This window comes from Centruroides vittatus, unplaced genomic scaffold, assembly GCF_030686945.1.
Source record: "Centruroides vittatus isolate TY-2023 unplaced genomic scaffold, ASM3068694v2 contig_356, whole genome shotgun sequence".
Taxonomy (NCBI): domain Eukaryota; kingdom Metazoa; phylum Arthropoda; class Arachnida; order Scorpiones; family Buthidae; genus Centruroides; species Centruroides vittatus.
The window spans coordinates 617,909-642,045 of record NW_027122179.1 but is presented as its reverse complement, the minus strand read 5'-3'; the positions used below and the strand labels follow the sequence as shown (position 1 = coordinate 642,045).

The 24,137-nt window shown below is 32.6% G+C and overlaps 3 protein-coding genes across 9 annotated transcripts in view; 1 reads left to right on the top strand and 2 right to left on the bottom strand.

Moving 5' to 3' along the window:
- The window catches only part of LOC136974784 (cytochrome P450 3A8-like), a 399,348-nt gene that overhangs the window by 47,065 nt on the left and 328,146 nt on the right, over positions 1-24,137 (top strand). For 2 of the 7 annotated variants that reach the window (XM_067269724.1, XM_067269732.1), the window contains exons 4-13: positions 17,348-17,444; positions 17,526-17,654; positions 17,720-17,951; positions 18,021-18,160; positions 18,234-18,352; positions 18,432-18,540; positions 19,138-19,226; positions 19,305-19,445; positions 19,514-19,673; positions 19,851-19,955. The exons of 3 other annotated variants lie outside the window; for them this stretch is intronic. In XM_067269724.1, the coding sequence (XP_067125825.1) occupies positions 17,348-17,444; positions 17,526-17,654; positions 17,720-17,951; positions 18,021-18,160; positions 18,234-18,352; positions 18,432-18,540; positions 19,138-19,226; positions 19,305-19,445; positions 19,514-19,673; positions 19,851-19,931 (1,297 nt within the window). In that variant the 3' untranslated portion in view covers positions 19,932-19,955. Of the gene's footprint in view, positions 1-10,907; positions 10,998-13,163; positions 13,248-15,325; positions 15,473-16,171; positions 16,269-16,344; positions 16,395-17,347; positions 17,445-17,525; positions 17,655-17,719; positions 17,952-18,020; positions 18,161-18,233; positions 18,353-18,431; positions 18,541-19,137; positions 19,227-19,304; positions 19,446-19,513; positions 19,674-19,850; positions 19,956-24,137 lie in introns of those variants that run through there. 2 more of the 7 variants (XM_067269723.1, XM_067269722.1) reach the window with 2 other exon arrangements.
- Positions 1-24,137, bottom strand: part of LOC136974787 (cytochrome P450 3A21-like) — a 174,276-nt gene that overhangs the window by 12,441 nt on the left and 137,698 nt on the right. The window lies entirely within an intron of this gene.
- Positions 3,236-10,079, bottom strand: LOC136974786 (cytochrome P450 3A24-like). Its single transcript, XM_067269733.1, has 14 exons — positions 9,993-10,079; positions 6,977-7,111; positions 6,284-6,380; positions 6,145-6,194; positions 5,978-6,074; positions 5,773-5,901; positions 5,471-5,702; positions 5,246-5,385; positions 5,060-5,178; positions 4,874-4,982; positions 4,036-4,124; positions 3,819-3,959; positions 3,589-3,748; positions 3,236-3,363 (listed from the first exon to the last, which is right to left on the bottom strand). Exons 2-14 carry the CDS (start codon positions 7,036-7,038, stop codon positions 3,283-3,285), a joined length of 1,506 nt encoding a protein of 501 aa, XP_067125834.1. The 5' UTR covers positions 7,039-7,111; positions 9,993-10,079; the 3' UTR covers positions 3,236-3,282.

The following is a 24,137-nucleotide window of genomic DNA, read 5'->3' as shown; positions in this document are numbered from 1 at the left end:
ACAATCGAGAATTGTCATTCGAAGCTAATAGCACAGTTTTGAATGCGGACTCACAGGTAGAAGATCATCTGCCCACATTGCGATCCCTGGTGTTTCGAGGAAATTGGTTGCTAGCAACGGTGCCTCCAATAAATTTTAAAATATGCATCCGGATTTACATTTAATAAGGTATAGGTTTTTAAATTTTCATTGCTTTTCTAACAAGAGCATGGTTGAAATTATAACCGGTGTAAAAATATAGAAATTATAGAGATTCCTCTATGCTTAGTTACTTTCCAACCAACACGTAAAATATCACCAAATTTCTGACTTGTTGAATGCAATATTCAAAGGATAAGCAATCCAAACAGATAATCCTGATACTCTGAACTCCCTGAAATATTTTAATTGAGCTCCGGATCTACGCATATATTTTATTGAGACCCTGAAACTCCCTACAAAGCAGTAGTTAAATCGATATCAGTCCTTCACAAAACGCATATATAACATTACAGATATCAATTATACTACACAGAAAAGTATTAAATACGGATATATACACAAACACAAAACAACAGTAACAGTTTCCATCAGCCGTCGTGACCTTAATCTCTTTATAAAGTAAGCATAATCTAGGCCGTGCACGTGTAAGTTTGAAGTGTCTGAATCTGACCCATTTTTGAGGAATAAACAGTTAAAATAAAATTAGACAGTATATTGTGTATAACTTATATTTATTTTCTATAAGTACAGTTCCTGCTTACTGTGTCTATATTGTAAAAATTATACACTTCAAACCTCCTCTCTCGAGCCTCAATAGGACACGATCTTCCAACTTATTTTACTACGTGTGTGTTTATGTCTTTATTTTATTTAAAAAATAATTTATATCAAATCAATGTTACGTTATTTTGTAAAAAGTTTTGAAGTTATGTAACAAATTAAATGTACTATTTTATTTTACCAACAACGTTATTATAGAGTCCGTTACGTAACACGAATCTCATTACATATTGAAGTAGATTTTATTTTCGCCTTCTCGGTTGTTATATATAACAGAGGAAAAGTATGACAATGGATCAGAAACGACTCTCTATTTTTTAACTAAAGAGACCTCGAAACCGACTTTTTTTCTTCTTTCTTCTACCTGTCGATGTAAGTGTGTGGGGACACGACTTTGTTCACCCTCTTTAAAGCTTAATGACTACTTTTAGTCGACAATTTCGAAAATATGGAAGGGTTTGTTTATTAGGGGATCGAAACTATTAAATTTTGGTGATTAAAGGCTGAAGGCGTGGGAGATAAACAAGGGCGTGTGTCTTATCTGCAGTAGGGTCGGACATAATGACGATTTTACTTGTTATAAGAATTTACAATTTTTAAAGAAACCCATTCGTTTCTTCAGTATTAACCTTTTTGCTATTTTATAATAGTTAAAAATGTAATAAATTTTAAAAAAAAGTAATATGTCGTAACAGACGGCGTTACCAAATGTTGCCGAAAATGTTAAGCAACTCGCTCGATTTTTTACACTTTATATGTCAGAAAATTCTTTATGTTGGTAATTGCAAGTTTAACAACAAATCCGAAATTTTCATTTTCTTTCCTTTTGGTCGTGATTCCTCATGTGCGCTTTTCGCAATCGTAACTTCTATAATTTCTATATCTTCGACTCTTCCTATACGAAATATAACATCTAAACCTCCTTAAATGGAAAGAAAAACCCAACAATTCATAGATCCCCTAATACATTACATATATACTACATGGCCTAGTAAACTTAACACATAATATTGTAAGCAAATTTATAAAATTTATGCTTATTTCTGTTTTATCTCATAAACATGAAGCATTAAAGATTTATAATAAATTATGAAGCTAATGGGATTGTTTTAATCATTACTCCATTTTTAGGAAGACTCAAAAATGAGGTATACACCATTTCCTCCTGCAAGAAAAATAAACATGTCTAAGTTAACAATAGTAAAGGAAACAATACAAGTTTATATATATATATATTTGTGAATTGTTACATTATCTATATAATTTTATATTTAATCACTTTATTTTAATTCTTTTGCTAATAATGTACTCGCTTTAATTAAGCAGTTAGACATATTTTTTCTATTTTAAATTCTATGTTTATTTTATTTTATTTTTTTGGTGCTGTCTGGTTGTATTAAAAAAACAACTGTTAGATATCAAGCATGACGCCCTTTGGACTCACATCTCGACAAGAAGATGCTTATGTAAACGTGACACCGAGATTGTTTATCTAGCAATTGTTTATCTATCAAGTAACGGTGTAAAGGAATTTCGATTATATTTCAATTTTAAAAACCTCTCCTTTCCAAATTTTTAGTAATATCCACTTAAAATAATTTAGAGAAACAAATTAGAATAAGAAATTTATCAATTAACTGTTATAAATCCCACAACATGCGAAGGAAAAGATGAGGGGGATGCCTGTCGTTTTCTCCTTTTTCGATGGTGTTATATGACCGATGGTATGCTATCACATGGACGCACATCATTATTCATTGACAAGAGAGGAGGAGGACCACTTGATGACAATTATATATTTTTCAAATTACTTCGCTTTCCTCCAGATCTAAAGCATAATTGGTCAAAAACAAAGAAAAACAGAAAAAAGTGACGAAGTTAACGCAGAGTGAAGAAGAATTGAGAGAGTGAGACAGGATTAAGAGATTGACTGACTGTCTGGATGGACACGGGATTGATCGGACAAGAGACAACCGACCTAGTAAAGGACCAAGTGAAGGACTGAGTAAAGCAGAATGAACATGAAAAGGAAGAAGAGAACGGTGAGAGAAAGTGAAAAAAGATGACAACTCTTTTCCTGGAATGTTGTGAGTCGCGCAGTTCGGATACCCCCGTCAATTACCCCCTCGTTTTATAAATAGAAAAAAACCAATTTATTAAATCGGGTTTTATAATTTTGTTCAAAACTTTGTTTTTTGATAATAAACTCTTGTTATTTGTACTTGAGTCTGCATTCATCCTTCTGAGACGCTCATTCCTGGACTTCGGAGTAACTCTTACCCTCGCGGCTTAACTATTTGTTTTTTTGTCTAAATCGGAGGTGTGTCTGACTAATCACACCCGATGGCAGGACCTAGCCTGAAGTTGAGTAATCTAATTTTTGACACCCCTGACCCCCACAATTATTTTGCAGTTGAAAAGAAAATATTTTCTATGTACAGACATTTGAATTTCATACAATTATCTGCAATTACAATTTTATTTATGACTCACATTACATTAACAGGAAGCTACAATAAATCAAGCTTTTAATGGAGTTGCCTTGATGATAGTTCCACCCCTGGGAGAATTTATGAAAAATGTAGAAACTAGTTCGTACTCCTGTAAGAAATGAATAATGCTACGATTAGAAAATACAACATAGGTAATCTGTTTCAACTGAATTTCTCGAATGTATTTATAATTTTTCATAATAATTTATGGATTTGTTTATTGAATCTCGATTCTTTAGTATATCATACTGAATAATTCAACGACATTGGAAAAAATTTCAACTGTTTTACCTACATTATGATTACATAAAAGGAAGTGATATGTATAGCTTACTTTATTTTCATATATCTCTAACTTGAATGATCGAAGAAGGTTTGCCAGCACCAACCTTAGTATTGTTATTGCTAACCTTTGACCTATACATATTCTGTGCCCTGCACCGAATGGTTGGTAAATGATGGAATCAATTTTTTGCAGTTCCTCAGATGAAAATCTGAAAAAGTAAAATTTGTTAATATTTATATAACATGTTAATATACTTGAAATCATAATTAGCCTGTTACCTGTAGGGATTAAATTTTTCAGGTTGACTCCAATAAGCTGGATCGTTTTGCAGCACTTGTACTGGAACAATTACAACACTACCTTTAGGAATGGTGATGTCTTTATAACGATAGTCGTCCGAGCATAATCTATTCACTACGCTATATAATTAAATTATATCTATAATATTTAACTTTTAATTCAATAAAATTGTATAAAAGCAAAAAGACAACTTACACTGAAGTCAGTGGATGAAGGCGAAGAGTTTCTGAGATAACTTGATTTAATAACTGAAAACTGCCTAAGTCTGCATACTGCACATTTTCCTAATGATAATTAAGAAAACAAGCATTAAATTTCTTACAAATTTTAGATGTTTCAGTAAATATATAAAGAATGTTTTTATAAATAAACAATTAATTTAAATTATAAAAATTAATTTTTTTATCTGCGATAAAGCAAGATTACAGATCTGGTGAATCTGAATACTTGTAGATATTTATAAAATGTCCGCTATGTAAAAAGATATCTGTTCTTTGCCACTGATTGGTTATAAAAATATAATTTAAAAATGAATATTGTTTATAAAAATATTCTTGCATATATTTTTCCTTTTTGAAAACTGCTCGCACGTTCTCTCCCTATCAACGGCTTGCCAATTCATAAAGAAAAAATGCACCTACTAGCCCCCACATGGGTGTTAGACATAAAACAAAAACACTGAAGACTCCAGTGATTTTTAGGCATGTCAATCACCTACAAGGGTGCCAGTAGAAACAGTGTTTCACCGAGAAGCTCTACCATAATGCAAAACCTGGACCAAATTTTTCCTTCTTCTATACATCCATTTTTGAATTTTGCGGCCGTTTGCACCAAGATGGCTCCTTTTATATCTTGATGGATAATGCAGCCTATAATGAATCGACTTAGTGTCACTTGAATAGACTCCATATATAAGGGAAACATTGCCCATGAAAAAGTCTTCAGCATTTTTGACTTTTGTCATACTATACGAAGAACTCCAGAGCTGTAGAATTGTTAGAATTGTTAATTGAAATTAAAGATAACATTTTACATCGTCTAAAACGTTGGATTTAATTTCTTCGTTGACTTTTTGTTGTATTTCAGGATTACAAGCGAGATGATAAATACACCATTGTAAAGTAGAACTGGTCGTGTCATATCTGCAGAAACCATTTAAAATTTTATATTAATAATAATTCTCGGGTATCGAAATTACAACTTAAGTAATTTCCAATACCCAGCTGCCATAAACATCATTGCATTTGCAATTACAATACGGTCTGAAAGTTTCTTGATTTCTCTATTACTCTCATCTTCTGCATCTATAATTCTCTGTAGCAGATCCTGTGGACATTGCTAAAATAATAATATATCTATTAAATGTCATGAAGTTTTCAGATTAATCTACTGTAAATAAACTCACATTTAATTTTTTCCTAGCATTGATCACTTTTTGACATGTCTCATAAACCGTGGACCAAGACGGTAGATTCAGAAAATGCTTCAAGTTGTCTATTTTATATCGAAGGAAACTGCATAATGGCTCTACTTCCGGAAAACAAACTGAATGATGTGAAAAATTATTATTTAATTAATTATTCTTTTATTAAACAACAAGGTATAGTGTTAATGATAATTGCAACATCACTTGATATTCCAACTAAAGCATCAGAAGTATCAGTTGAAAAAGCAGCGTGAGCAGACTCGATAAAGGTGTTAGTTTCATTATTTTGCACATCTGTGATTATACCAAAGACTGATGTGCAAATTATATCAAACACTAATCTTTTACACATATTTGCTATATCGAACCTCCGATCACCTTGTTTCTCCAGATTTTTTAAGAAGATATTTATCGGACGAGACATTAGAGAACTCATCTGAAATATAAAATTTAACAGCACTCTGAAAGAATTGTATAGTAAAATATCGAATAAAAATTGTATTTACCATTTTAATCTTTCCTGTACTGAAACAACTGGTTAGTGTATTTCTTAAATTCTTCCATTTCTGATCAGCTATTGTAGAAAGCATAGTCCTAGAAGAATTGTGAGGGAATCCAGCATCAGGAAGGATCCACTGTCCAAAATAATAAAAAAAATTATCCAAACTAGTCAAATTTTGAAATTTTTAACAACTTCTGTCCAATACGTACATACTTATTGTAAAATTTCTGGTTGTCTTTTATTTGGATGAGTTTTAAAAATTCAACGTCAGCGCATACTACGTAAGGAATTGCACCTAGATAAAAGCTGAAGTTGAAACGTTAAAGATATTTTTATTTATATAAATTATAATTATATTAATAAAATTAAAAATTACCCAAATATTTTTCCGTATTGTTGTAACCATTCTTCAATTCGTTTCTCTCTCTGTAAGAGTATGCCAAAACAATGTCTTACTTTTTCTATAGTAAATTTTCTATAGCGTTGTCTTTAGATCTGAAAGTGAAAATACTTACACCATTGTTAAATTCATTCAAATTTCCGATGAAGAAATTTGGTTTTGGTCCTAGTATACCGTAACGTTGAAATAAAGTCATTTTCCATTTCCTCCGTCTGTATAAATGAAATAAGAAGTTTAAATGTAAATATTTTTGGCATTAGTAGGTTTATTTTGGCCAGAAGTTCCATTTCTTGAATACTGTAGGTTCGGGCTAGGACTGGCTGGTCACGCGGAGTTTTTTGAATTTTCTCCACGTCTTAACGCTTGAATACGGACCAGTTACTCTTAAAAAAGACTTCCCGGAAGGCATTCTCCCTAGGCAGATCGCCTAAGTGTTGCGTTGCAGTTACTTAACTAAACAAACAGATGATTCGTGTTATGATATTAAAATGAAATTATTGAGAAACTGTAATAAGCTAATTCGAAAGTTGGGAGAGACTTCGAAATTTTCACAAAATATATTCTTATTCTGTACTACAATTTTAGAAATATTCAGCCCACCAGCAGCCGCGTGATGAAGCCACAGAAGACTTGTTGTTAGTCGAGGGTTCGCGCCTCATCACGTGGCGTTTTTCATGCTTTCTTCCCGTTTATGACAACTAAATAGTGGACAGTTTTTATGTACAGAAGTGATGTTAAAGGCCATAAAACAAATGACATCGTTTATATTTATTAGTTACTTAATTTCAAAAAACATTCTGTCACTTACCTTATCCACAATAAAGTGACACAAATGAAAAGAGAAAACAGTATCGCCATGCTTAGATACATCTTAATTCTGGGTACAGTTGATTTGATATTCTACACTAAAAGCTTCAATATGATAAATGTCTCGTATATGAATCTATAAAATGAGATATAAAAATGAATATACTTCATAGCATAATTATAGTAATAACAGAATATATAGTATATTACTATTTAATTAAGTTTAGGGTAGAGCATATCTGTATGGAAATGGTAACCGTGTTGTATAACTATATTTCCACAATAGAACAGAATCTCTCTGTATCCGGAACTATACAATGTAATATCATATGAAGGAACTTCGAACAATGAAATTAATTTCATGGGCAGGCTACTATTTGGGCCTCGAATTTGACGCAAAACGAAAGGCAAACGGGAGGAAATAACCTACTAACAACGCCTGAATATTATTGACCGGATATTCTTGTATAAGTATTCACGTTCATAAAACACCGTGATATATGCCTACACTCAAAACCAACAGTTCTCAACCAGTGATACACATACTACGCTAGTGAATAATGGTCTGAACACTTTACGTAAAGAAGACTTCTGTAGTTAGAATTACCACCACCGCCTATTACTTGAAGCAATTAAATCGAAGGTTTTTACAACTATGGATCTACAAAAAATTTCATTTATTTTGTATATTAGCGGTTCAACACGAAATGTTTGGGCGTTGGGCACTAGAATCAACCACTGGACTTCTATATAAAATAATGTGAATAGTTAATTACTTTGGCATTCATACACTTACAACACTTCAAAATCTTCCTCATCTGCATAAAACGGCTTTGTGTATTAAAATTAACATAAAACAGATAACAATTCGATAAATACGGCATTAATAAATATAAAACGATAATATATCACTCACTGATTCGACATATTTAGCGAAAGCAAAAGTCATCTGTGCAAATCACAAATCACTTAATTTTATCCTTTAATTTCTGAAGGTCAACAATAGGTTTCTTTATACGTTATTTTTTCGTGAATTTATATTTATTCTTTAAAGATTGTTAAAAATTACTGAGAAATAGTTAAAAATTTTATTTCTCCTTGAGTGGAATAAATTTTAAAGAATACGTTAAGAACAATATTCCTTTTTTAACGCTCCTTTCTCTCTTGCATGGAAGGGTTGAATCGTAGGCTCAAAACAGTCCAGTATGCTTGTTTCTTTGACTATAACCTCTAACAGTTCAAATAATATTAAGATTAATAGATATGAACTTTATACTGAACCTTACTGGACAACAATATCTAATCTAGTGTTTCCATTATCTCTAAATCCTGTCTTGTACCACTTTACAACTTTCTCCATATCTTTTCTCCTTATTACTATCCTTACAATCTATGAAATTTCTATAGATCCTATAAAAATTTGTATATAAATCTATGAATAACATTTCTATCTGCAAACATCGATTTCATCCTTAATCCGAAGCTAGTATAAAACCGAATTAATTCGTATTCATACTAGCTTTACGCCTAATCCTGATATCTACCGTGGTTTTAAAGTTTGAGACTCCACTCTCTCACCGTAAAACTCCTTGAATACCGGGGTGGACGCTTTTCAGCCACCATCCACACCGGACAGGTGCATTAGTCGAGAGTGGCACCTAAAAGCACCATACTAGGCCAGCCTCTCCGTACTTATAGCCAAGACCGGGCTAGGGACACAAGTATACACCTTCCAAACCAGACGTTTTAATCTCAGCCATAAGGCTGAGAAGCGCTGATATCTACTATCATTTCCCATAAATTAATTGTATAACTCGTTAATCTTAATCCTCTTAATTAATTATCACATTCTATTATACATTATTTTCTTGTAGATAATGATAATATACACTTCTTCATTCCTCTGATACTAGGTTCACTAATTCTAGTATATTAAGTAACATAGTTAATCACTTTATTTCTAGCTGAAGCTACTTGAAACTTTTTACAGGTCACCACAAATCTCCTCCTACATTTCCTCTTTTTTAACAGTTTTATAAAATTTACCGTAATCTTTCTGACTTCTATATTAAAGCTGGTGTTTATTCCTTGACATTAGTTTACAAGATAAATAAAATATATCTATATATCACTGATAATATATTACCCTCTTTACCACTCATTATACCGATATTTTATACAGGCCTATTGTAACTTGATATTTCCCATATGTCCTTTGCCTCTTTTATAGTATCTTACTTCTGATATATAAAATCTAATTTACTATATTTTGCTTACTTTTTTGTTATACAGTCAAACCTGTTTTTTGCGGTAAATAGGGACCGCATTAAAAAAAAACGCATAAAAAAAATCTCACGAAACTTCACGAATGGCTGTAAATAATAGTTTTCGCAACACAATTAAAAAAATATTTTTTTATGCGGTCAACAGGGACCGCATAAAAAAAGTCTCACAGAAAATAACTCAAAACCGTACGAAATAGAATTTATTGACAAAAGATGTCAGCACTTCACTGCATCGTCTGGTCTATCGTCTGTTTTACATATTTTTGTCCAGGTGGTGTTTTGTTGACTTAAAAAGTAAATTATTTCATTTTTCGCATATTCATGCAATAATATTACTATAATAAGTGCATTTATGCTATAATAAGTTTATTTAGCTATAATAAGTCAACGTGAGACATGACGAATCGCACGAGACTAGTCACCAACTATACCGCACAAATAAAAAATCGCACAAAAAAACCGCACAAATTAAAAATTCGCATAAAAAATCGCACAAATAAAAATCGCACATAAAAAGACCGCATAAAAACAGATTTGACTGTATTATAATTTGCAGCTTTCGTGTCCATTCGGCTGAACCTTCTAAATAACTGTTTTCAGTTTGAGACAGGCTCCGGAGCTTCCTCATTTCATTACCATGATTCTACCTACTCACAATAGTAACTTAAGGTTACTTTCCACGAATTTATTCTGAATGCAAAACTATTAATTACGAAAAACAAACTCACTCACCTTTATTAATTAATTAAATTACTTCTCAATAAAATGTCAAAATAATTCTAATTGTTTCATTCATAGTCATAAGAAACTAGTTTAATCAAACTATACTTTAAAAATAACTTTATTTATAATCTAAAAGGAGGTAATGCTAGTTGTATTTTCGCAACGTGTGCAGAAAACATTTATCTGTGATTTGATAAGGTTACTTGATAGCAACCAATTTAATAACTCGAGAAACCAACACCGTGTGTTGCCGAAGGACTGACCACCTAAATTTTTTCAGCCTTTCTTCCTGTTTATAACACCTAAATAGGGGCCAGTCTTTTATAAAAGTCTTCCCGGGAAGCATCCCCCCTGTCAGATCTTTCTCGTCACGTGTTACGTTCCCATATACAAACGAGCAATGTATTAATTTTCTATTCAAAGTTGAAAAGACACTAAAAGTCATTTAAACAGAGGAGACTAGAGTACAAGCCATATGCTTAACAGGAAAGTACAAATTTTCTTCCCAATTCGTTAGGAACTAATTAAATCTACCTGATTACACTAAATTTTTTTATTTTTTTTAATGGGGCCCTATAAATTTTTTTATTTATTATACTTGAACATATTTATTTACCGAATGTTTTCAACTTGACAAGATATTTTCGTGCATTCTACTATGTAAATAGTAAAATGAGAGCAGAAAATTCTGTGTAAATTAAAGGAAATTTTTCAGCGGAATCTGAACTTTTGCTATCTTTTGTACTACTTTTTGAACTGATAACAATGTTTAAAATTCCTCATTCATTTCAGGTCAATCACATTTTAATAATCATAAGTATTTTGAACTGGTTTGCTGTCGAATAAATTTGTAGAAGTTAATTTTTTAGCACAATTTGCGCAAGTAAATGTAACATTACATAAGTTTAAATTACAAACAATTTAGTTTTATTACACTACTTTCTTATTGCATTCAAAAGAATAGTTTGTATCTCTCTTAATATTGGGTTGAAGAGTAATTAAATTTAATTACAGGTGAGTGATATTAAGTTTCTCAATTTCAGTAAACTCAGATAATTTTTTTTTGGAAACGAACCGTTCTTAAGAGGAACACTACAAGTAGGTACAAACATGGTAATTAAATGAGAAAATTCAGGAGGTAACTAGAAAGTAGATACGGAGAGTCGGAGTCTGAAGTCGAGAAGTCTAATCTTTTTATGGAGGTTAGGAGATTGAGTTGTTTTCAAAAAATACCGACTCGGAATCGTGTATTTTTCTTCCGACTCATCATCTCTGCTTTAAACTAGAGTATAAAACAGCAGGGAAGAATACAAGGAAAAACGTAGCTAGTGAAAGATATAGGAAACTAGATAATATCTATCAGAAGTTTTATATTAAGGCGGTTTTACACCCGCCTTTATATAAAATTAAAGCGGGTGCAAAAGAGATGTATAAAATATCCAGGCTTGATAAAAGGAAAAGTGGGATATATAGAATATAGTTTTACTGAAAGATAGAGGTTAAAGCATTAATGAATAGCGTTCCGCCGATTACACGAATCTGCCTTTTGTAAGCTTGTAACTGTGAGGACACCAGTGTGAGGTAATGACCGACCACACTTGACTCTACTCTGAATTTGCCTTCGGGATCGACCTTACGTGATAAGGTTACGATCCTCGCTTCGCTCGCGATCGGTCAGAATGACGCGAGAAAGCATTTTTGCGTATGGGGGTAGTGGTTTGCTGGACGCAAAGAGATTCACACAGAGACCGTAATTACAAAATTATCGCGTTTATTTTATAACCAAGACATGCTTACAGTTAGGTGGGTGACACTGTCCAATTTGAAGATGCTGTCCCAGCACGGTGTAGAAGCCTTCCGAGGTAGGCATGTCAGTCGCTCTATCGGTATAAGATCCCTTGAAGGAGGAAGTGGTCGTCAGGCTCACGTGGCCACGATGAATTCGATGTTCGTCGTGAGGCAAAATCCCTCGTCGCACCCGTCGAATGAAGAGGTCTGTCGTGGGAAGTTTGGTCCCCTCGTTCCTCTATCGTTCTTGTTTTCGCACGTTCGCCTTCGCTTCAACAATCTCGATGATCCGTCAGACTGTTCGCTCCCAACTTCCTCGTGTCCTTGGGATCTCGGACTTTTATAACATTTCTTTCCCGAAATCCCGAGATTTTGGTTGGTCCAAATGAGAGTCTTTTTAATTCTATTGGTCCCTGGTCTGTTGCCAGGGACGCGATTCGGGCCGCGGGGTCGCCGAAGATCCCCGAACTCCCCCATCCGGGCCGCTTCCCTGTCCGAGTCGGGTCAAGCCCTTTCCCGGACAACGGACCCGAAAATTACACTCTAAATGTGTTTTTCTGAATCGGAGGAGGTACAGCTGGGACCATTCGGCTCCGACCGCCGCCCCCTCCGTCGGAGAGCCGGACAAATTCCGCTTGTAACTCGGTGTAAAACGATGACCAAAATTACCCCGACGAGCGATCCCTCAGTCGTTCCCACAATGTACGATCGGGGATCTGTCAAATAGGTCGGAAAATTGCAACAATTATATCGTTTCTCGCACCCATTCCTCGACCACCTCGGTCTTGTTTACAAAATAAGTCACCGATTTAATGGCTCTAAATCGACAGCCACGTTCCCGATGGGAGGTGAAGTCCCAGCCTCACATAAATGAAAGTATAGGGTAAAGTCATGGCACACAACCCCCTTTATCTCTCTATTCATCGACCATTATTCAGTGCCCCTAATACACAATCCAACAGCGAAAATTTAAGAAATTTTCGAAAAAAAAAACACTGGAATTATTAATTAAGCTTTAAATTGGGTGAACAAGGTCCTACCTTCACACACCAACATCGGTACGTACTAGAAAACTCTCCAAATTACTTTGCATTTCTAAACAACTAAGTGTAAAAATGTGAATCTTTTAGAGTGTGATTTTTTTGACTGATCGTACTTTCCTTGGTACACAGTAAAACCTGCTAATGCGACCGCTGAAGGGGCCAGCTCCTTACACATGTGATCACTGTATATAAACATCTTGGAAAGTAATACGAATAAAATAAAGTCTACATTTACGCAGAAATAACGATAAAAATAGAACAATTTGACCTTCAAACTGAAAGATAAGCTTAACTTAAAAAGTCTTACACAATATTATTTCGATTTCCTCTCTTCAACTCAACTGTAATAACAGGAAAAACGTTGCACGCTGATTTTGGATTAATTTCATTATTTAAACCAGTTTTAAACGTGTAAATCTGATGTCAACTCCATGTAAGTGTATTTTCTATATTATACTATAATTTTAATATAAATGAAAAATATTATTGACTGGATTTATTTTATTTTATAAATTAGTACATAGAAGGAAATTTCGTAGTGTTTAATTTATTTGTTATTTACTTTATGGCGATTATATATACAGGAATTATGTATTTAATCTTGTGTTTGGCATTCAGTTCGTAAGATTTAAGTAAATAAATAAAAATAAAATTACAGTTGATAAAATAAATCAACTCAACACAACGGTGCGATATGTGGAGGCTGCTCGCCCTACTTACTTGTTAGACACGTGAAGAAAGTCAGAAATACAATGGCCATCCTTTTTGTCCAGGAAGAACCCATGCCCAATTAACTAAATAATAAAATAATTTATCATAAAAATAGCACTCCCACACGACTCCTTCCATCTCTTTCATCTGACATACACCCTTCCAGCTAAGGTTGACTCATGTCTACTCATCCACTTCCCTAACTATAGTTAAATCGACTTTCCCATTGGTGAGATCAAAAACAACAATAAATATGGACTTCGTCTTTCGTAACAAAACGCAACCACAGACTGCTGCAACAACCGACTTTACCAAATATGGGCATTAGAATGGCAATTTTCCCGAATTAAAAGCCAGAGGACACATGACGACACAAAGTTGGCCTGCCTGGTTTCAAGGTCTGTACTCCACCTTGTGTGTGCTCTTCGAGTTTTTAATACAGTAGAGCGTCGATAAGTGGAACCAATTGGGGACTGGGGTCCTTCCAGTTAATGATTTGTTTCAGTTTCCGACTTTGTACGAAAAAATACATTAACCTGTCCGATGTTCAAATTTTTCTCCGTTGCGTATCGCTTCCTGTTGAATTTTTCTCCGTTGCGTGTCGCTTCGTGTTGAATTTTCGTCGATTTTAAGCCTAACGAAAATTTTTATAATAATCATCGAGGCTATCGTATCGTTAAAAATTATTTCTGCATTTTGTACAAACAAAATAAATATATTAAAGAATATAAAAAAACATGAAAATTATACTTTAGAAGTAAATTTAGTATCAAAAACATTCGATTCAGCACGACACAGTCCGACTGAAAATCGTTCCACTTTCCGGCCATTCCACTTACCGACGTTCCACTTATCGACGCTCTACTGTATTTCTATAGGATGTTGATCACGCCGAATTGATTTTTTTTCGTAAGGACTATTTAGGACTATTCCAGATGTCCACTCGAACCTTTTCATCAAGGTATCAACCCGCGTATGCAACTGTAAACTTTGCCCCCTACCCCCCCTTTAAGCTTTGCATATCTCATATTAAATTTAATTTTTCTAACACTATTCTGGAAATTTAAGAATGACAGACAGTTAGATAGAGGACAGTGGGAATTTATAGATCTACAATTTTTCAAATTATAGCACAAGTAGATGCGTCTGCCGGTGTTGCACGGGTTTTCGTGAAAAGTATGAAATTGGTGGAATTGGGTTTGAATTGAAAGATATAAACAATGGTGTTTGAAAGAAAAATGTACTCAAAAATTGTTTGGGCTTAAGTTATCTGCAAACATACATATTTTGACTTTTATAAACAGGGAGTGTGGAAATTAACTAGACTTTGAGAAATAGTTATAATTTTGCTGTCGGCAAAAAAAATGGCCGACGGCTTTTCATCTCAGGAGCGAGCGCACATTGCTATGAAAATCACCGATTGATGTGCACAGTTAGTAGGATATAGTAAAGGATGACAAGCTAGATTTTGTCCGGAAACAAACGAGAATTGTAATTCTAACCTAGTAACGATGCACAGAGAAATTACTGTTTATTCAAATCACAATTTGCAAAAAGTTGTCGTTCGTGCCGGTGTTTCTATGGAATTTTAAAACACGTATTCTTGACTCCATTTAACATCGTGTATGATTCGTAAACTCCACCATTTTCCCTTCAGAAATGTAGAAATTACAGCGATTTCTAAACGCCTAGTTATTTTCCAACGATCATGTATAGTACGTACAATATATCTCATATATTTAATGACATATATTAAAATGAATTTACATATTTAATATTTATCATACCGTTTTCCATAAGGGGTTCAAACCTGTAATGTTTAACAAAGGATCCAGACTGAGATACCAAGATACAGCATATAATATCAGAAACACATTTAATCAGGATGAATCTAGTTACAACAATACTTTCTTCTGTTTTCGTTTGTGTCATTTTATTGTGGATAAGGTGAGTGACATCTTTATTGTTTATAATTTTCTAGAATGTTATATTTCAATGTAATAGTTACATCAGACAGTATTATAATTAGCTGTATATAATTTACACGAAACTGTTTTGTTTAAAGCCCAATACATTATTTCTATGATCTAACTGTTAAATTTACGTTTCGCATGGTTTTGATATTTGGCTCTGTTTGATGCAGTAAAGCAACAAAGTAACGAGGGGAATCTGACAATAATGGAGTCTCTGTGAGGGGGTTTTATTATGAGAAACTGTTAGACACGTAACGACAATTCGAAAATCTCGACAATGTTGAGGTGCAAATCTGCCACTAACTACCATTTCTCAGTGGTTTATATCTTCTACTACTGTTAGCACATAATCGTCAGAAATTTTATGATAAATTAATCATATCAGTCTCATTTATATTAATCAATAATATAGTTGGTAAGTCTTCTCTGCTTATAAATAAACTTGTATTTATTGTGAAAATTAAAGAGTATGAATAGTCATGATTCAAAATACATTTTCTATACTATTTCGATGTTAATTCTACAGATAAAAATTAATTGTAGGTAACGTTTGAAAATGTACTTCTTTTTTCATTAAGCATGAAATTTCACACATTACAATCCCAATATTTAAACTGGTCGTTTACCAATGGGAAATTCACCAACTTTCTTACTTGTCATGCAATTTTTACAGATGGAGGAAACGAAGGATGAGTTTCTTTCAACGGTATTCAATACCAGGACCAAAACCGAATTTCTTCATCGGAAATTTTACCGAATTCAATCGAAACGTGAGTATTTTTTTCAAGAGAAAACTAAAATGCTTACAAAGATAGAATATAATTTAATCTAGTGATACTCTTGCAGAGAGACAGGTGTATGCAAGATTGGTTACAACAATATGGGAAAATATTCGGGTAAGTTTCAATTTATTCGTTTAAAAATATATTTAAATTTAGTAATTGTCAGTTGCATATGTTATGGACAAAGTGATTAATACGGTTATTATGGATAATGACCAACAAAATCGGGCATTGTAAGAAATTTCAATAATTTATCAAATTGATCGGTCATTATGAATACTGCTATCACCTAGTCGGGCAAAATGACAATAATAAGTTAAGAAGTGATCATACAACATACGCTAGCCAATCGGCACTCAGTTGCGCGTGCGTATTGCGTTTAGTACCGAATTTGGCGGCAGTCGCGACTGTTTGTGCTCTCGACAGATTCCTCCCGGAGGGCCGCCGATTGTTTAACGTCACTAGTTATTTATTCACGGTAGTTCTTGAACACACGTATCAATAACTAGTATGTATCAATATCTAGTAAAGTTGACAATCGGCGGCCTGCCGGCGGCTCCCCTTCGAGAGAAATCCGTCGAGAGCAAAAACAGTAGCGACCACCGCCAAGATGTGCACATAGGTAAAATTTTGCCATTTAATTAATATAGTTAATAGCACTTAGTTTTAAAAAATTACACGTTCTTTTTAAAATACTTTGAAATAATTCATAAAAAATAAATATTTCTAAATGAAATAAGTGGAAGTTTTTTAATCAAATTTTAAATTCGGTACTAAACACGATACGCACACGCAACTGAGTACCGATTAGCTGGCATATGTCAGATGATTATTCCTCAACTTATTATCACTTTACCCGACTAGGTGATAGCAGTATTCATAATGACCGGTCAATTTCATAAATTAATCAATATTTATCACACTAACCGCCCTATTTGGTCATTATTCATAATGCCCGATTACTCACTTTGTCCATAACACATACATTAATATATAAGACAAGAAATAAATTATACAAATATAATATAAAATTTATATAAATTTCAATGTTTTCAACGTATCTTTAGCTTTTATCTAGGTGCAAAACCTTACTTAGTATGCGCTGATGTTGAGTTCTTGAAATTCTGTCAAATAAAGGATAATTACAATTTTTACAACAAAGATGTATGTAGCCGCAGAAATTCGTTTTTATCAACTTATAGATTTTCACTAAATTGAAATTTATTTTCCAATTTTTGTTGCAAGTGGGTGCTAACTGACGGCGGATTTCCTCATCATTCGTACAGAAATGTACTTGGCATTTTAACCGATCACAAGTGGAAAAACATAAGAAGTATTCTCAATAATTGTTTCAGTACAGGGAAGCTTAAAACGGTAAGCAATATTTACGCATTTATGCAAGATTCGTCACAAAACACTGTAATGTTTGTTTATTCCAGATGAGTACTCTAATGCCTCGTCCGATAAAAATCTTCCTAAATAACATCAAGAAGAAGGGTGATCGACCGTTTAACATTGGCAAACTGTGTAAAACATTAGTGTTTGATATACATTGTTCTTCAGCATTTGGTGTAACCACAAATGTCCAAAATAACGAAACTAATACGTTTATCGAATCGGCTCATGTCGCACTTTCATCTGATCATACTGATGTTTTAGCTGGAATATCAGGTATATTATGTGAAACATTGTATAAAAATTTAAATGTATTGCTGTAAAGCTTAACTTTTTATATATTAGTTTGCTTTCCAGAAGTTGAGCCAATTTGTAGATTCCTTCGACATAAAATTGACAGTTTAAAGTATATGCTGAATCTGCCATCTTTAACGATGATTTATGAAACGTGTAAGAAAATTATCACATGTAGAAAGAAACTAGAGGTGTGAACTTCGATAGAAAACGTTGAACAAATCAAAAAAATTTTTATAGCATCGTAAAACTTTTCTGTTGCAGGAACGTCCACGAGATTTGCTACAGACACTGATTGATGCGGAAGATGATACTCTTTCAGAAATGAAGAGACTTTCGGACGAGTTTGTAATTTCAAATGCTTTGTTATTTATGGCAGCCGGGTAATTAAGTTTATAAATTTTATTAATAATACAAACATTAACATAGGTTGTATGTAACGTATTTTAATTATTTTTTCAGATACGATACGACGACTGTTCTTATACAATGGTGTATTTATCATCTTGCTCGTAATCTTGAAATACAAGAAAAAGTCCGTGAAGAAATTAAAACTAACGTCTCTGATGATGTAAAGTATTTTGTTTTGTTTTCAGCTATGAATTTATTAAATAGGTAGAATTTGAATTTAATACACTGTAGGAAAATTATAACATAAATGTATCAATAACATTGTGAAACACACGAACTAAGCCAAAGTGTTTATTGAGAATTTATATTACAACCGAATTACAAAAAGTAATAGGTGGTGGTAAAGAATGTAAACTCATTTAGGTTAGGGTAAAGAAGGTAAACTCATCAACATGAAAATTATCCATACAAATCACAGTATTTAAATATTCCAGAATGAAACATACCATGTATAATGTCACATCGCTCAAAATGACAAACGGGGATAATTTCTAAAATTATTAGATTTTACTGAAATGTCAACGCAAATTTGATTGCCTTTGCACTGCTAAATACTTCTATACGCGGCGTTTAATTCTGGTCATTTTACTATGTTTAACTATTATATGAGTGCATGTGCTATACAAAGCATACTTCTGTAATTCACTTACGAATGTCAAATCACTCAACTATAACACAGTGAATATTTTTACATGCCATAAGTTTTTACAGCTACTAAAAATACCAAACTTAATGTGTATTTCTTAATTATTTTCAGGTGGAAATTCAATATTCAGACTTAAGCAATTTTCAACTGTTAGATCAAGTTATCTCAGAAACACTTCGCCTTCATCCATTAACTGCATTGTAAGTTGTTTTCTTGCTTTTATACATTTGATTGCATTACATATTATTTGTTATTATACACACAATTTACTTATTCAGTGCAATGAATAGAATATGTTCAGTAGATTATCGTTATAAGAACATCTTCATTCCTAAAGGTAGTATTATAATTGTTCCAGTACGTGAGCTCCAAAATGATCCAACTTATTGGAGTGAACCTGATAAGTTTAACCCCTACAGGTAACAGGTTAATTGCTTTTCAAACATATATTACAAGAAATTATATTTGAAATTTTACATTTTTTCAGATTTTCATCCGAGGACCAGCAAAAAATCGATTCCATAATTTACCAACCATTCGGAGCAGGACACAGAATATGTATAGGACAGAGGTTAGCAAAAACTACAGCAAGACTTGTTTTGGCAAATCTTCTCCGATCATTCAAATTAGAGAAATATGGAGATGATGTAAGATCTGTTCAGTTTCCTTTTCTATTTTTGTAACCGTAATGCAGGTATAACGACTGAACTTTTCGAATTTTTCAATTATTCAAAAAATGATAAATGTTTTCGAAAAATTCAGTTGCGATACTCTGCACTTTACGATGAATTTTGTTCATTATAGTAAGACATTACATTTTGCAGGATGTGGAAAATGTATATTCATTGTTTGTAATATATCCGAAAAATGGAGTTACAGTGAAAGCAATCCCATTAACTACTTGATGCATTGGTATTAAACATGAATATATTTGAATCATGAATAATAATAAATTTTGCGAAATCTCCTATCACATCTGAATTATTGTACTGAAAGTATATACTGCTTTTTATAATAATAAAATTTTGAGAAGCCATTTTCTAGTTGAATAAAAAAGATAAAGTAAACTTAATCTATGAAATATGTCATCTCAATTTCTTTTTGATGTGTGATCATACGTATGATTCGTCGAGTGCTTTATCGGACAAGGCACGTCAGCAAATCTCTGTAGCCAGAAAAACCCTTGGAAAGCTAAAAGTAGACTTCTATCTTGGGAATATAATGCAATCTGTTGCCAAACATTTGCACTGCTTAGCTGATATATATAATAATAAGCAATAGTTTCTGTAATTCCGGTAGGTCGCAAAAAATGCTTCTAACTAAAACTCATGTACAGTACCATAAATATTTTTGAGATGGTGAACATCTTTCATAACGTCTGGAATGTATCGAACCCCTATACTTTTTGCATTTCATACTATAATATTTAATGTTAACTTCAGTTAGAAACTCAAAATGTCGGATACTTTGATGATGTTGAAAAAGTGAAATGTCGAAAATTAAACTTTAGTGGATTAATAAATTGAAATAATTATTAAACTTTTATTTGTTCTCTTCGCATTAACAGTTTTCCTGTCTCTCTTTACATGACTAACACCCAAACAGGAATACTTTGCCACAGAATGTCTTATCTGGAGGAATCTCACTTTGGCAGATTGCACTTGAATTACGTTGCCACATCACTAACCATTACCCTACCAATGAGAGAAACGGATTCATTAGATTACTATTTGTTAATGTTTGACTAATCTTCAATATTATATAATTTAATATTATTTCTATACAGCATTTTTCTTTAATTAATAACAATTAAAAATAAATAATTTGCTATAACATGGAAGTAATTGTGAAAAAATCTCATGTTATATAGTACTAATAGACTTTGTTTTTTAAGAATTGAAAATTGTTTATAAATAATATTTTAAATTAAGTACTTTGAAACGTTTCGTGATGTCCTATTAAAACATACGACATCACAATCAATTTTAATATTCCTTTTAAATCTATAAAATTACATTAACATCAAAAATGCATTATGTAGATTAACGTGCGTGATTTAAGATAAAAATCTGAAAATCGATGATTGAAAATAAAAATTTATTACTTGTTCTATTTTCTGCTTATTAAAATGCATTACTTTCAAAATTATGAGAAAAAATTAATATATTATGTATTATGAATGATTGTTTTTCATTTAAATTTCAAATATTATATTGGCCTGTAGGCAGTAGTTATTTTGAAGGCCGGATAAACGAGACGGATAAGCTGTTTACCGATCTGAAGGATCAACGATAGAATCTGAATGATCGGAAAAACCCAGAGTTGTTAGGGGATGATTGTGTTAGGCTCAACTTCTCCTATTACGATACTAGATAGTGGGTTCGGAAGACATGTCTTAAGTATGTTGCTGTAAATAATTACCATTGATGCATCCTTGCAAACAATTCTACAGAACTAAGATGATGCATTTAATGCTAGAACTCTCAGAGCAACTTACCAAAAATTGACAACTGATTGCATTCCTATAATTGGTCGTCAATGATGATAAAACATGGTTACAGCTTTTCGTCAATTGGCAAATAGGATATTACAGTGTGGAAATCAACATCAGTGCGAAAAAGTTTCCTTGTCACCTGAAAAGCTGAAGATGATAGGCGCCACAGCTTTGACTAAAAAGTAACGTACATCAAAACGTGTCGCCAATGCAGCAATCTCCGAACCCATCAGAACGTTTGTATCATAACTTTAACAGATGTCCGAACGTTATTGCCAATTTTTAGCAGCTACATTATGTTTTAATATGATTAATAGGAACATTCCGTAAAGTCCCACGAGGTATTTTTATACGCCCATATTTCGCATGCTGATATCTCAACATTATCGTGCCGAAAACTCTACACGTCTACTCGAATTTACGAGGAACTTCACAAAAGCAGTCACCAAATAATGAAAAAAAAAAACATTTCAAGTATCGGCTACTCCCGTAACCACGGAAATTACACAATATATATTCTTCTAATACGCAAACCACCCCACAAAATTTCAGAAAGATCGAAAAAAATACGGTAGTTTTTCACCTTCAATTTGAATAGACAAAATCACATCCCTAGATAGAAAAAATTCCCCGTCGTCTTCAATCATTTTTCGAAGTATGAAGAACCCGAGTTCAAAATGTAAAAAACTAAACATAATATGGTTAACTTACTTATGATCTACCTTGTATATTATTTATCCAGTTTACATGCCAAAGCTTTAATGTCGAAACAACTAAGATTAACCATTACGATTTAATCGCTAAATAGAAAGTTTGATAGAAATTATAGTACATTATCATGTTGCCTATTTTAAATTAGGTTTATTGATCTTTCAAAAATATGGTAATCAATTGTTCAATTAGTGAAAATAACTGAATGTTTAATTCGTGAGTAATTATTCACATTTTAAAATAAAAATGAATTTATTTAATATGTAGAGAAGGTATCCATAAAATAATCCAGTTTCACAGAAGGGTATGTTCTTTTCATTTATCACCTTACACAGGTATGACGCCTTCACTGCCCGAGTGGATAAAACCACTGAACACTGGTTTATAGTTGTTTTTTCCCAATAGTTTTGCAATGTGGAGTCTTTTGTGTATACTTTACCTGTATATCAGCTTGTTCTTTATAAAAAGTCCTGCTGGAAGCACCCCTTCTTTGGAAAAATACTTTTCTAGTTGGTTTAATTTATTAAACCATACGCAGAACGATATATATCAATTTATTAACTCACAATTAACAGAAATTAAGTGATTTTTTTGAATGCGTTTTTTTTAATGCGGTCCCTATTTACCGCATAAAAACAGGTTTGACTGTATTTGTTTTGCTCTAAGCTATGAACCTATTAAATAGATAGAATTTGAATTTAATTCGCTTCAAAAAAAAGTATAACAAAATATACCAATAACATTGTGAAATACATCTACGAACTAAGCCAAAATGTTTATTGAGAATTATATATTACAACTGAATTAAAAATAAGTAATGGGTGATGGTAAAGAAAGTAAACTCTTTTAAACACTTTCTACAGAAATATTTAGAAATGCAACTAAATTTTGTATAGTATCATTTTAAGAAGACAAAATATATTTATCTAAAAACACTACCGTGACTCACTACTATGAAACATTAGGTGCTGAAAGCAACAGACACAATATTCCTTTCATCCGTCGTGTTACAAACAGACAGCGATGCAAATGATACTTTCTATTAAGGCACCCATTCTGCAGGTTTTGAAGCTAAAGACGATAAACAGTACCGTCAACCGAATGTAATTTATTTAGTAGTGATTCTCATATGCATTGAGATATAATCTTTCAAGGCTGACAAATTTGAAAATTATCCATACAAATCACAGTATTTAAATATTCCAGAAGGAAACATACCATGTATAATGACATATCGCTCAAAATGACAAATGGGGGTAATTTCTAACATTGTTAGATTTTACTGAAATGTCAACGCAAATTTGATTGCCTTTGCACTGCTAAATACTTCTATACGCGGCGTTTAATACACGTAATTTTACTATGTTTAACTACATTTTATATTTTGTGTCACGTCGTTTAGATCAAGAGATTTTTTTTCCTCCCTCTCTCTCTTATTTAATCTGTCGTTATATTTTAAACTCAAGAATTCCGCAATTTACGCGGTTTCGAACCTCATTCGAGTCTTTACAAATAGATACATTTTATAAATGCAAAAAAAGTTAACATTTTCCTCTTGCGGTGGCACATTTTCGTCCTGGCCATTTTTTCAAATGTTTTAAAATATAATTTCACTTCTTAAACTTGCTCTTTTCAAATTTCGCTCCGAAAACCCCATTTTTAAATAATAATTATTTATTTTCAAATGTTAATTTAAGACTACTTACAAAAATATACATTTCCGAGTGTATCTTTTAAAAGATAGACTCGAAAATGTATATTTTTCTAAATACTGTTAACTTCACATTTGAAGAAAAAATATTTTGAGTCATTTGTATTTATTTCCACTGTAAAATTGTATCTATTTTTACTCAAAAGGGAATTCCATCTCATAAAAATTGCCGTGAAATATTTGCTGTGAAAAAAT

Bases quoted from the DNA above. Each gene is read 5' to 3' on its own strand.
- LOC136974786 (XM_067269733.1), bottom strand. From the start codon at position 7,038: ATGTATCTAAGCATGGCGATACTGTTTTCTCTTTTCATTTGTGTCACT. The intron at 4,983-5,059 runs GTATTGGAAATT...TGGTTTCTGCAG, and splicing joins ATGATGTTTATGGCAGCTGG to ATATGACACGACCAGTTCTA. The intron at 4,125-4,873 runs GTAAAATGTTAT...AATTATCATTAG, and splicing joins AATCCAACGTTTTAGACGAT to GAAAATGTGCAGTATGCAGA.